We start from the raw sequence: 13657 nt of genomic DNA, 5'->3' as shown, positions 1-13657 counted from the left end.
AGAAGTTACTTCTTACAAATTAAATTAAAATGTTAATAATAAACTTTCTAGTAATCTTTAAAAAAGTTAAATAGTACAAAAATAATGCTCGAGAAACTAAGAAATGAAGATTAAAAATTTATCAGGCCGTCTAACAAAGGATAAAGAATCAACCCCTTAAAATCGAGATCTTATTGAAAAGCTTGATTAGCATCAAAGCATATGTGAATTAAATTTTTTCTTTATTTTTATTTTAGTGGTGCAAATAAGAGATTTAGATGGCTGTAATGACATTCCTTTGGAACTAATCTAGTAAGATCGACATGATAACATCAACCAACTAGTAATGCTTTAATGGCCATCTACGACAACTCATGTAGCACCTCAATTTTTCAAATATGCAACAAAAATGACCCACAATTGTCAATAAGACAGTAACATATACAAATATGCATAATGGTCATGCCTAATCATCACAAATTTTGACGTGGCTGGTCACACTACGTGGCCAATTATTATGAATTTATAGGCGTTACTTTGTTAGTGTTAATTATAAGGGTTATTTAGTCGGTGTTACTGAATTACTTCGTCAGTGTCATAGGAGATTACGGGGTTATTTGCTCAGTGTTAAGGGTTTACTCAATTAATATTACAGGAATGACTTGGTTAATATTATAGGGATTACTTTATCCCTTCAGTCCGGCTGACGTAACTAGTGGCACACAAATGTGCTGGGAGTAACTTTATTTGAGAAAATAAATTAATTATACACCTAATTTAGAGTCACAAAAACAAGGCCTACAACAGGAAGAATCCAGCTCTAAGTCCAATGAAGGTTAATAAGTTATTATGAACTTTGAGAGCGGCGCAAACGAATTAAATTGAAATCATGTTCAATAAGTAAGAAATGTACACTTCCCATTATTTTTAAATTTTTTATAATACCTTGACTAATACTCCCTCCGTTTCGTATTAATCGCATGGGTAAGGAGTGTACATAGGATTTAAGAAAATATAGAGTAGACTTGTAGGCTTTAATAAGAAAAAGAAAAAAAATGTACTCCCTCTAATTATTATTATGTGCAACAAAGGAGGTTGCACAAATGCCTAGTGTAAGTGAGGTTGGTAGAAGAGAGAATTACTAAAATATTTGTGAAAGTGGGTTAGAGCAAGTTTAGCCCCAAGTCTTAAGACTTGGAAAACATCATTTTTGGTGGTCCCTATTAAAAATGACGTCATCAAATTCTTGTTAAGACTCACTAAGACTTACACAAATTTATCACTTTAGCCCTAAGACTTTAAACATTTGACATATTATATGTAGAAAAGTGTAAAAAAAAAAAAGAGATAATAAAAATAAAATTGAGGTGGGTGAAGTGGGTCCCAATCTCAAGTCTTAAGTTGAGTCGTGAAATTTCAAGACTCAACTTGAGACTTGCTCGAGATTTTTGAAGAAAAATGGGAAAAGTCTTAAGCATAAGTCTTAAGACTCAAAATGAGGATGTCACCCTAAGTCTTAAGACTTGGGGCTAAACTTGCTCTTAGTAAGAGAGATAATAAATTGAATAATAGTGGATTTTTACCAAATAAGAAAAGTTTTGCAATTATTATAAAACGGGCAAAAAAGAAATGATAGGTAGATTATTGACAAATTCCTATTCCAGGTATTGCAGTTTTTAGCATTGCCATGTCTCTAATTGTCGAGCAATATATTACTTGTACGAACAAATACGAACTACTTAAATTAAATAGTTTTTCGCTGAATCTTACATAACGTAATTTGTGTATTAATATCTAAGATCAATCCTTAAAAATCAACAATATCAGGAGTACAAAAAACTTTGAGATCTAAAAGGGATTTTAATACAAGTCTACCTATCATTTACACTTCACAATGTCAATTCAGAAAGTCGTATGGGCAAAGACAAATGGCGATAAACCATGAAGACCTAGCGCGGTGCAAGAGATCTACATCTAACACACTGATCTGAAAAATACCACAGGAGCCTCGTTGAAGAAAAGCGTGGACAAACAAAGCTCAAAGACCATAAAACACAGTAGCAGAAGGTACATGCAGTGAAACAATCCTTTGTGACAAATACCATGCAAGCTTTCATGTAAATATTCACACCATTTCTGTCATTGATGGTTTTTGTCTCAAAACGAAGGTGTTTACAACAAGACATTCTGGCTACCTACCTGCAGGCAGCTTCAGACATGTCACCTTTTCGTCGTCTCATCAACTGAAGGAACATTTGAAGGGTAACTGGAAAGGTCTAGATCGATAAGAGTCATATCATACGGAACTGCTACAGAATTTGAAGTATCGACAAGAAGAGAAGTGTTCATCTTCTCTGGGTTTGAATTGTGGCCAATCACAGGATTCTCAGGACTGCTCACACCAGAGGATGACTGACTAGAAAGTTGAATATCATCCAGCTTGTTCCCAAACATGTGTTTATTTCTTCTGACAGCATCCATCTCCTGTCCGGTAGGTACAAAAGTACGTGATCTATACTTCCTTGGCCCTTCTTCACCCTCACCATGGTTATAAAGCACATACTCATGATAAGTTGGGGCAAACTGCAACATTGATTGAATACAGAAATCAGTTGCCACAGCATATGCAGAAATCACAAAAGAAAGCGACACCCCCCCTCTTACAGATAAATTTGATTTCAATCAATTTAAATCTTTGAATCCTCCAATACACGTAACCTCATTGTTTGAAAATATATAGGAGTTCTGGAACTACATCAATTGATCCAAGCAGGACTAAACTCGCTTAAAAGCTAAATTATAGACATTCATCAAGTATATCAAAATTAAGGAACTTAAAATTGACAACATCCATCAGCTTGCATCAAGATTAATCTAAAGGGGGGAAAAGGTTTCGCTAAGTACTTCAGCAAAACCTCAGCCCTCAGGATTCCTAGCAATGCTTGATTTTGCCATTTGTTACAAAATTCTTTAGGTTTGTCACAATTAGTCGCAAAAAACACAAAAATAACTCACCTGATGAACTGTATCATGATAAAAGTCATTCAATTTCACCGCATGTGCAAGGCTTCCTGTGAGACCAGGAGAGACGCCTATATTTGCACCAGCATACTCCTTGTAAGGGAATGCATAAAAGTGACCTATGGCAGCCATGAGCATCTCAACACAAATAATGAAATTTTGGACGTCAGCAGCATCCTCAGCATTTTTTATGAATTTAGACTTGGCAGCAAGAAAAACCAAGACACCCTGCAAAAGGCAACAGTACGTAGTGAGAAAATGAACAATCATACATACGAAGTATATCATAATTCCAAAAAATATTAGAATTTCATATATATATATATATATACACACACACACATTTATATACACGCACATTTACACACACACACACATAATTTATTTTTATTTTTTTTTAAAAAAGTCATTTGGTAAAGCTGTTTGGAGTATCGTGTAGTTAAAAAGGTGATGCTCCTTCGCATAGTAAAACTTAAGTCAAAACAATTTAAGAAACGGACAGACAACAGAGCATTTAGTGTATTTTATCAAATTATATCCTAGCTTTCTCCCATTTATCACACTTTTATACACCTCCATTTCCCAACAACGGTATATTAATCAAGTAGCAAAGTATAACAAAAGTATCACAACCAGCACAAATGTTGAGCCTACTTCAACCATGTATTGGACCAGCTAACTATGCCGACAAGAATGCAGGTTCAATTAACAAGCAAACCAGAGCATCACATGGAGCAATACACATGATTTCCTTTTAGCCTTTTTTAAGTCGTTGAATCCCAATCCTAATCAGCATGATCCTCAAAAACACCTTTGCAATCTATCATACAAATTTCAACAGATCCTGAGGGGAGGATCTACTTCTGTTGCATAAATCAAAGGCAGAAAATAGGTTAAATGGGCTGGATCCTCATACCTCCCCACCCCAACCCCCAACAAAAAAATGTTGGCAGTCTAGCTCCTCATTCCACCCTTGACCAAGAAGCAAACATTTATCAAAAAAATTAGGGAATATTTCTGAGCAATTATAAAACTGTACTATCAGAGAAATAGTAATACCTGCCAATATGTTAAGAAAACAACAGACTTTATCAAAACAAATTTGGGAACAGGATTGAAAGGCTGGAGCAGATCTCGGCATGCCACGTAAAACAAGACCAGAGCATAGAGAGCAACAGAATACGAGATAGTATAAATAATGGTGAAATAGAGGTAAGATTGATTTGCACTGAAATCTCCATCTGCATATTTTCCCTTTGAATAAAGAATAAATGTGACAGCAACCAAAATTGGTTTCAAAATAACAAACTGCAGGCACCCTTGCTTACACCTTCGTATGAAACGCCTGTACAAAAACAAGTCATCAACAACACGAAATAAATCCATTTCTATCAAAACTCACCATTACAGATTATATATAACTATAAAGCCACTATAGGCAGCAATAGTGCATCATTGGCTTAAACCAGCGAAACTCTAAATGATTACAAATAAATAAGCTGTATCTTTCCTTATCTCCAGCACTGGCAGCATATACGTTAATTACATATTGCAATTAATGATACATTACTATTGTTCTTGTTCCAAAAACAAACTATTGCAATGAATAAGGAATAAAAGAAGAAACTCCATCACATAATACGATTACTCACCCATCCAACGGTATCGGTGGAAAGCAACACGTCATCAAACACATTGAGGGCTTTAAAACTCGTCCACTCAAACTTAGCACAACGGCCCCAGGTCCACCAACCCACGCCAAGCAGAGGGATAAGAAATTGTATATAACCCATGCTTCATATCTGGAACAACAAACACAAAAAATTTAACTTACAATCAAACAAACACAAGCTTAAATATTTGCTGGATAGCATAAAAGAAAACAAAGTGAACCATGGCACAAGTGAAGTTAGAAGCATTTAGTAAAGAATAAAGAGACTAGAAACAACAAAGTCATGCTTTGACAATCCCTAAACCGACCTGAAATTACTGTGCAAAACCCAAACCCTGAATTGAACCCGAACAACCCAATTTGATCCAAGCATCAAATTTTGTAATAATATTAACTTTTACACGATAGTTTTTAAGCACACCCCAAAATTAACCCGAATTCAACCTGCTGACCCGAATTGCCGCCTACACACACTGGTCTGGAATCTAATACTGAATCCGTATTTGTAGACTCATCCTGTATCCAGCACAGGTCAGAGGTTCTAACTAAATCCCTTGGTACGTATTAATGAAGATTAAACTATACTGATCAGCTGAAGCCTAGAACCAAAAATTTGCAATTCCTGTCTACTGACATCTTCGTGTGATTGTTATACATATTAAGAAAATATAGTGCAACATGTCTTGATCATTTTTTACATTTCCTCTAAGTCTTTAAAGGAAGAAGCCACAAAACCCTATCTGTTCTAACGGCTACAAATTAATCTAATACAATGACATTCATTAGACTTCCATATCAACTCTAAAAATGTTACATGTAAAAGGTTTATACTTTAAATTTCATTTTGATCAAGCAAACCACTGGCGGAGCCAGCATGGGACAAGGGGGGACAGCTGTTCCCCCACTTTATAAAAAAATCAGAAAAATATTTTTTGCGCGCAATATTATCCAATGGCAAGTGACATGGAGCAATGGTTTAAGGCATGGTCGTAAAGCTTGTCATTCCCATTGAACGCGGGATCAAATCCCATTAACTGTCTTATCTTATGCTCGAATTCTTCAAAAAAAAAATATAATAATAATTATAAACAAATATTTTTGGACGAATTGGTATATGATGTTGGATTTTTAGACTTAGTACAGTATTTTGAAGTTTTTAAGTTGTAAAACTTTAACAATTTAACCATTAGTGTTCAAATATTGGTTTTTTCTAACATTTTTGTCAAACTGTACAATTGTCCATTTGTCCCCCCCCCCCCCCGATTGGAAATTTCTAGCTCCGCCACTGAAGCAAACAAAACCATAAAACAATTTAACAAGATCAAGGACATAAAACAGGTTATAGCAAAAGCAACAGAGTGAGAGCAGCACTAAGAGCCCAAAAGTGAAAGATGGTATCCTCCATACTTACATTTCTCTTAGAGAATTAAAATATATGGCTCTATCACGCATGATCAAGGCCAAGAAAGACATTAATGCGTAAACCTGTGCACAAAAGTAACACAGTGATGTTAGGCTTGTACAATATTAGTATAACGAGGTAAAAAAGGAGCAGAGAACATGGAAGTATGCATGATTAATCCAGTATTAATGCTAAGCTGAAAGGCTGGGGTTTGGGGAGAGAAGAAAGAGGGGGGGGGGGGGGTCAACTTGTAACTAATAAAACGAAAGTTCATTAGTCCACAAGGTTAACTATCCTTGGAAAAGACACATGCACATGGAAAACAGACAATACATCAACAAAAGCAAATAGCTTCAACAGGTGTTGGTTGACCTTGGGCCATTAAACTTTAAGGAGTAAAACCAACTAAAAGCAAAAAACATGGAAATGACACCACTTATGAGGGAATTCATTAGAAAATATGGTAAATTATAATCATGACAACATATGACCTGACCTATAAGAAAAATTAGAACATTCAGAAACTACTCGCAATCCAACAATTCTATAGCCTAGTCAAATTTCGAATGTAGACTATACATAAATACATCAATCTTCTTGTGAAATTAATTCTAAGACCCAAATATCAAACCTTTAATGCATTCACTGTGGCCAAGCTCATGAATACAAAAGACACAAGGCGAACTAATGATACTAAAGAACATACCAATTACCTTAAGTCCCCACATGCAAGACCAAATGAGATATAAGTAAACGATAAGATTCCCTATGCCTATCCAGTTATCCTATCTCCAATCCAAAAGGTTGCAACATTCATTATAAACTATAATCAAAGCATTGTCATCAATACAAACTTCCCCCAGTTCCTCCCAAAGCCACCAAACATCACAGTGCTCCAAATAAATGCCCAGACAAATCCTCTAAACTTTTCACTTCAATCAATAGGTCCCACAACTGGGATCCCACATTGACAGAACAGATGACTCCATGTTACCAAGCACACAAAGTAAGCACGCAAAGTGTAACTCCTTTGTGAGAAGCATAATTAAGGGAATCAAAGAAAGTCCAACCAGCCACATATTGTGTAATCCGTTTTAAGAGTAGTAAAGTTTGCACTAGGTTATGTTAAGCATGACAAGCAGTTTGGATAAAAGGACAAGAATTAGTCAGCAGAAAGAACCACACTGTAATGTCAAATTGACCACCTCAAACATTAAACAAAAGTATTAGTTATTACATCAACTATATAATGAACTTTCTTTAGCCACTACATCTCAGGAGCAAAGATTCACTCACAAATCCTTCCCAATTTATGTGATTGATGAACAAACTTCTAAACTCTGCATGTAACCTATCAATCTATGTGTATAATATGTTCCAAACTCTAGAGAATCTTACTACTTTACAGACATGCAGAGCATTTGTAAAAGGGTTTACAAAAAAAGCGTACATTAAAACATGGCATGCCGGAGGACAAGCTACATTTTCGATAGTGAATAACATTACCTGATGAAAAACAGAATCCCTACAAACTCCAATGTAACAAAGAGCTTACGTCCCGTTTGGTACCGGTGTACCGGTTATAGATAGAGATAATGGGAATGAATTTAAGTAATATTTGGCAAGCGAAATAGCATGTCAAAAGTAATGCAGTTTTATCCCCAAACTTGTGTATCCTTCATACAAGTCCTTTACTACCCATTACCACAATACCACCCCAAAAGGTAGTAGATGGCAATAGAAATTAGGGGTAAAATAGCATGACAATAGTTGGACATTGAATTTTCATACAAATCTAAGCACAAAGTCTCATTACCACCATTTACTAACACTTACCAAACAGAATGTAAGTATCTGAAGTTGCAATCACTATAATAAACATTGATACAATAAATGTAGCCAAATACACTAATCAGACAAACTTCCAAAGAAAACCATAATAAGCGTAACTTCAGTAGTTAACATTGCTACGACACTACCACGACGTCACCAATCACAAGACAAAGCTGAACAAAGAATAAAACAGAATTGTTGACACTTACCGGAACCATGAAGATGATACGAACTATATATCTTTGAAAGGTAGGTTCAGTGTAATTTGTAAGATGCCGGTATATGTGAAAGATCGCGAGAGCAATCGCTCCGATTGTGCACGGCAATGCAACAATCAGATAGTATATTAGAACCATTTTTCTCTTCTTTAGCAACAATTTACACCAACTGAAAAGATTCAGTTACCAAAAAATATCAATATTGACACCTGACTTCCAATAATTAGTCTAAACAAGCCAATAATGCAAAATAATTCAAAGATAATATAATAAAATACATACAAAATCCTCAAATAATTCTACTCAATACTCCCGCACTTCGCATTGCTGTGCTAGTTCCTAAATCTGAAACAACACAATCAATTCAAAATCAAGCGTCGGTACTAAACCCTAGAATTTCTGATCATAAAACTGGAAAACGAAATCAAATTACAAGCATAATCAGATTAGGGCAAAACAAATGAAATCATCACAAATTTAAACAAACACTGAGATACCGAATTCAATACTTGATCGAGGAAACAAAAAATTAAAAAAAAATACAAAATTCGCAATTAAATTCAAAAAATTAGCCAAAATTCACCGAAATTTAAGCGATAATATCTACGAAAAAAACTGCAATTACGAAAGTCATAATTAACGACGGTTACCTAAAATGGAGGAGAGAGAAATAGTAGATCTCGAAGAAAAGGAGTAAGAAGAAGCAAAGAGCACAAAAATGGCGGCTTCTGAATAACAATGGAGGAAATGGAGAGAGATGAAGGAAGAGAAGAGTTAGCGTTAGAGAAAGGAATGATTTTGCCAACATTATAGGCTATACTTTCTTGTAGGGTGATTAATTAATTTGCAAGAAATATTGAGATTGTAGAAAGGCAATTTGGGAGTTAAAGTGTTTTTTTTTTTTTTTTTTTTTTTTTAAAAAAAAAAAAAAGAAATTTATTTTTTGTTGTTGTTGTTGTTTAGAGCGTCGTAAAGACGGGTTGAAAATCGATCTTAGGATTTCCTGAAACCGGGAGAGAAGCTCGAACCACTTGAGTTACCCCTCACTCTCAATTTGAGAGTTAAAGTTAAATAAAAAATGGATTACTCGAGATGTGGTGTTATTGGTACAAATGTGATTGCAGGTGTGTTTTGGCTAACATTTGTGATAAATTTGTTGTTGTGGTTAGCGGAATTGTTAATAAAATTTGGTTGGTATGTGCAATTGAAAATAACCGATTATAAGATGCGGGTAAAAATAAAATCTTTTATTATGTTGTGTTTTTGTTTGGGGTCGCCAATAATTTTGGCTTATGGCATTGCCAACTTCAATTAAGTGAAATTTGGTGATCAATCTTGGTAAGTTAGGTATGAAATTATTGAAAGAAAAAACAAAAATTGGAGATGAATACAAAAAAAATTTAAAGTATTGTAATGTTGAGAATTGGTTTTTATTAAATGCTTGCACCTCCAATCCCCTGTGCTCCAATCCAACCTGTGAATAATCTAATTTGCATGCCTAATTGCTATTATTGTTAATTTTAACTAGCCTTCTGTCCCGTGCAATGCACGGATTGTTTATAGGTATATAATATAATTTTTAATTTTATAATATGTTTTTTTATTGGAAAATGAATAGTTTATAAAAGATAAAAAGGGGTAAAAATTGAATGTAATTGTTATTGATATTAAGTTGGGGGAAAGTGAACCAAATATTCATTCATGTATTGAATTAAAGCTAGTGTATTTTTTTTTTAATTTGAGAAAGGTTAAATGAGATGATATGTGACATTGGTGAAAAATATAATTTACATGTGGCATGATGCGGATAATGGTTTGTGTTTTTAAATACTAATAACTAAGTATAGGTATAGATATCCCTACCTTATAAAAAGTGGAAAAATACTGTTATGAATAGTGTTAGGACATATATGCCCCTTAAAATGTTATTTTACTTATCTACCCCCATTAGTGTTAATTACTTACTCTTGTCTCTGTTCGTTTTCTGTGATTTCCTCTTACTTCCACCTTCGTAATGGTGCTTGCTTCTGATGTCTTCTAGAGTTTTGATGAAAACAAGATAGGTCAAAGACTTTCCTAATTCCATCTCATTAATTATCTTCCTCTGAACTATTTTGGGACAAGTTGCTTAGGCTAGACGTCAAGAAGGTCTAATAAACAAAATTATTTTGTTGGAAATTGACGGGTCGAACATCCTTATTTCATTAAGGTTCATATATCCTCTAATCCTCTCCCAAGGGTCTCTATTTAAGAGGTATTGCTGCTAGATTTGGTATTGAAAGTTAATGATATTGAAAATCTGATTAAGAGGCTTAATAATCTGAGAGTGAGAGTCATGGCTTCAATGTATTGAAATTTGAAAGGTAGTCACACATTATCACTTTTGCACTTCATGTTGATTGTCTGGAAATCTTACAAAAAAAGTGGATGTTTAGTATTGGTTTATCTAAAACCAATGTCTTTGTGACTTTTATTTGTAGAATCATGTGTTTTAAAGCTTAGATGATTTATTAATTCATTAGTCTAACTATGGTATTTGCCAACACAATTGTATAAAGAACTAATTTAATATAAGATGCTCATAAATAATGTTAAATAGAATATTCTCCCTCATGTGTTCTAATTATTCTGAAACTTAGACGAGGTTAATGACACTATCGACTTTAGACCAATTCTCAAATGAATCGAGACCACTATGATAACCTGATAAGTGCACATTCTTTATATTTTTGGGTTTTAATTATTCTAGGATTTGCTAACCTTTATAAATATTATTATCAAAGCAACATTTTAGTTTTACATTAATTTTAACTTTGGTCCTTGTTGTGCATAACTAAATTTGATGGAAATTGTTTATTCTGTAGGATTATAGTGATTAAAGAAACTGCTCACTGAATTGTAGGAATATTGAAGTCAATGAGTGAGAATCTTATTCTGCCTATAATCCCTCTGAAGTATGGTCGTACATGATCTCACTCTTCTAGAAGGTTCAAATTCACTAGCAACTGGCTTCCTGACAGAAACTACTACAGTTTTCTTACTATCGAATCCAACAGCTTAGTGGCCGATGCTGATTATGTTGGATCTAAGCTTGGGATGAGAAACCAAAAGTCATTTTATTAGGCCATTTGGAAGCAACATATTTCATTTATAACCCATTTGTTTTATTTGTTTACAATGAAAAAATTTGTTACTTCGATTCATTTACAAGTGTGAAACGATACTTTTGGTTTATGAGCTTTACTCTTATACATAGTATAATTTACCACAAAGAAAGAACATGTGATCAATGTTTCATATTATACATGCACACTATGTGATGGTTTTTTTTTGTTTTTTTTGTTTTTTTTATGTGATGTTCTTACTACACTACTATATGTAAATTGTAGCATATAAGTTATCATGCATTTTGATCTATTGAGGCGAGACATTTTATAGATGCTTTGTTGTTTCTCATACTCTAGCAGGCGAACATCAAACCTGTTATATTTTCTAAAGGTTCACTACACTTAAGTTTAATAATTTAAAAGTACTTAAGATTTCATATATCATTTCATATATGTTCGTAACTATGTAAAATGTACAAGACTACAAACTACTAAAACGATTTATACATGCAACTAAATCAACCGCATACCAAAGGTGTAAAGACAAGCCGATATAACTTTTAGACATTGGCTAGCCATACCGCGCGCATCGCGCGCGTTGGCTCCCCTAGTAGAAGGTAAAATGAGATGACATGTGACATTGGTGAAAAATATAATTTACATGTGGCATGATGAGGATGATCGTTTGTGTTTTTAAATACAAAGTATAGAAGTATAGATATAGATGTTGAATTGTATTTCTATTGTTTCTTTTCAATCCTGAACAATTTTTTTTAAAAAAAATATTATTAATTTATGTTATCATAATCTATCTATTAACTTATACTAAAAGCGAATAACAAATGACACTTGTCATTAACTTGTGAAAAAATTTCCCTCCTTTTTTTTTAATGTTTTATTTTGTAAACTCAATAAATAAACTATTTACACATTATAAGATTTTCTTTCCAATTTGACACATAATCCATATATACCCAAATGAAATATTTCTGCATATCTTATATATATTTTATATGTGTAGTATTATTGTAAAAAATATTTAACAACCGTGTATAGCACGGGATTTTAACCTAGTACTTACATCTATATTTAAGAGTTTATAAATCATTTAAACTGATATTTAATATTTTATGTTTTAGTATAAATATAATTGTAATTCCTTATTGTAATTGTATCAAATTTTGTTAGAGTGATCAATGTACTTTATAAATAATACAATGTAGCAACTACCAAATTTACTTGAGGGGCCTTTCATTATGAAGTTTCTACTAATCCAAGTATTCAACTTTATATATCTAAGTAGATTTTTATATATCTAAGTAGAATAATATCCATTCAATGTTTTTTTATTTTTTTTTTAACTTAGGAAAATGTAGAAATTTTTCATGGGGGAGTTGGGGGGTAGAAGCAAAAAACAATTTAGAATTTCAAAATTAATATGTATATATTTAATGTGTTGGGTGAAGATAGTATAGATAGTTCCTTGAAACAAATTCCTTCTTTGAAGTTAACTTAATAGAGTTTAAGTGAGAAGAAGGGTGTACTTATATCTACCCAAGTATTCGTTACTTATTCTATTATTAAAGAGTATAGGTTTCTCAAATTTTCCCATGTCTCATTAGAAAAGTAAATACGAAGTGCACGAAAATAAGCATTTGGGTGGTTATTAATCAGTAAAATTGCAATATCAATATAATTACCCTACACCTATGATAAATTTGTCACCAAGCTCATTCAAATAACCCATGGTTTTAATTTGATTCTATTCCTTGAGATTTAGCCCCTTGCAAATCAATTTGGTTTAGGTGGGTAAATTTATTTTTCAACTTGAATCTTTTGTGAAAGATTATTGAGTTAGTTTTTATTTATTTATTTATTTCTGTCCAAAAACTAAATTGAACATTAGAATTTAAAGTAGCAACATGTTAACTTTGATATAGACATTTAACATCTTAATTAGGTGTTATACTTGCTATCACAAATGTAAAACTTACCACCAATGAATTATTCATGTTTTAATTTGATTTGATTTTTTATTAAAGAAAATGCATTTTGAAATTGGTTGTTATGTACATGTATCATTATACTGCTTGATACATCAAAATGACTATGTGCATGTTTGAAGTTGAGCATGGAGTAGGTCTACATAAGGACATTGACACATAAATGACTTGACTGTATAAGAGACACGCTTTGTAGGCAAGGGTCATGCATGAATGCCATTTTCAATACACTACGGTCTGACCAACATTAGGCTTTTTTTATTTTTTTTTACTAAATAACAACTATAAATGCATCAGTAAGGGGGTTACATACATGGTATGACCGAACATGAAGGTCGGGTCATGCATAGGCCTGGTTCATAAAAAATCAACATGAATTCTACCTAACACAACTTTTTCTTGTCTCATTCCAAGCAACATTC

The 13657-nt window shown here is 33.2% G+C and overlaps 1 protein-coding gene across 2 annotated transcripts; it reads right to left on the bottom strand.

Moving 5' to 3' along the window:
- Positions 1 to 1745: 1745 nt before the first annotated feature.
- Positions 1746 to 9184, bottom strand: LOC110681965 (transmembrane protein 184A-like). Of its 2 annotated transcripts, XM_021858155.1 has the most exons (8): positions 8776 to 8916; positions 8408 to 8470; positions 8117 to 8294; positions 6084 to 6157; positions 4653 to 4802; positions 4060 to 4345; positions 2995 to 3228; positions 1746 to 2562 (listed from the first exon to the last, which is right to left on the bottom strand). In XM_021858155.1, exons 3-8 carry the CDS (start codon positions 8261 to 8263, stop codon positions 2200 to 2202), a joined length of 1254 nt encoding a protein of 417 aa, XP_021713847.1. In that variant the 5' UTR covers positions 8264 to 8294; positions 8408 to 8470; positions 8776 to 8916; the 3' UTR covers positions 1746 to 2199. The 2 variants fall into 2 exon arrangements, with proteins under 2 accessions (XP_021713847.1, XP_021713846.1); XM_021858154.1 differs by lacking the exon at positions 8408 to 8470 and having other exon boundaries at positions 8776 to 9184.
- Positions 9185 to 13657: the final 4473 nt, after the last annotated feature.

This window comes from Chenopodium quinoa, unplaced genomic scaffold (genome assembly GCF_001683475.1).
Source record: "Chenopodium quinoa cultivar QQ74 unplaced genomic scaffold, ASM168347v1, whole genome shotgun sequence".
Lineage (NCBI taxonomy): Eukaryota > Viridiplantae > Streptophyta > Magnoliopsida > Caryophyllales > Amaranthaceae > Chenopodium > Chenopodium quinoa.
The sequence above is the reverse complement of the archived record's forward strand: the minus strand, read 5'-3'. Positions and strand labels throughout refer to the sequence as shown.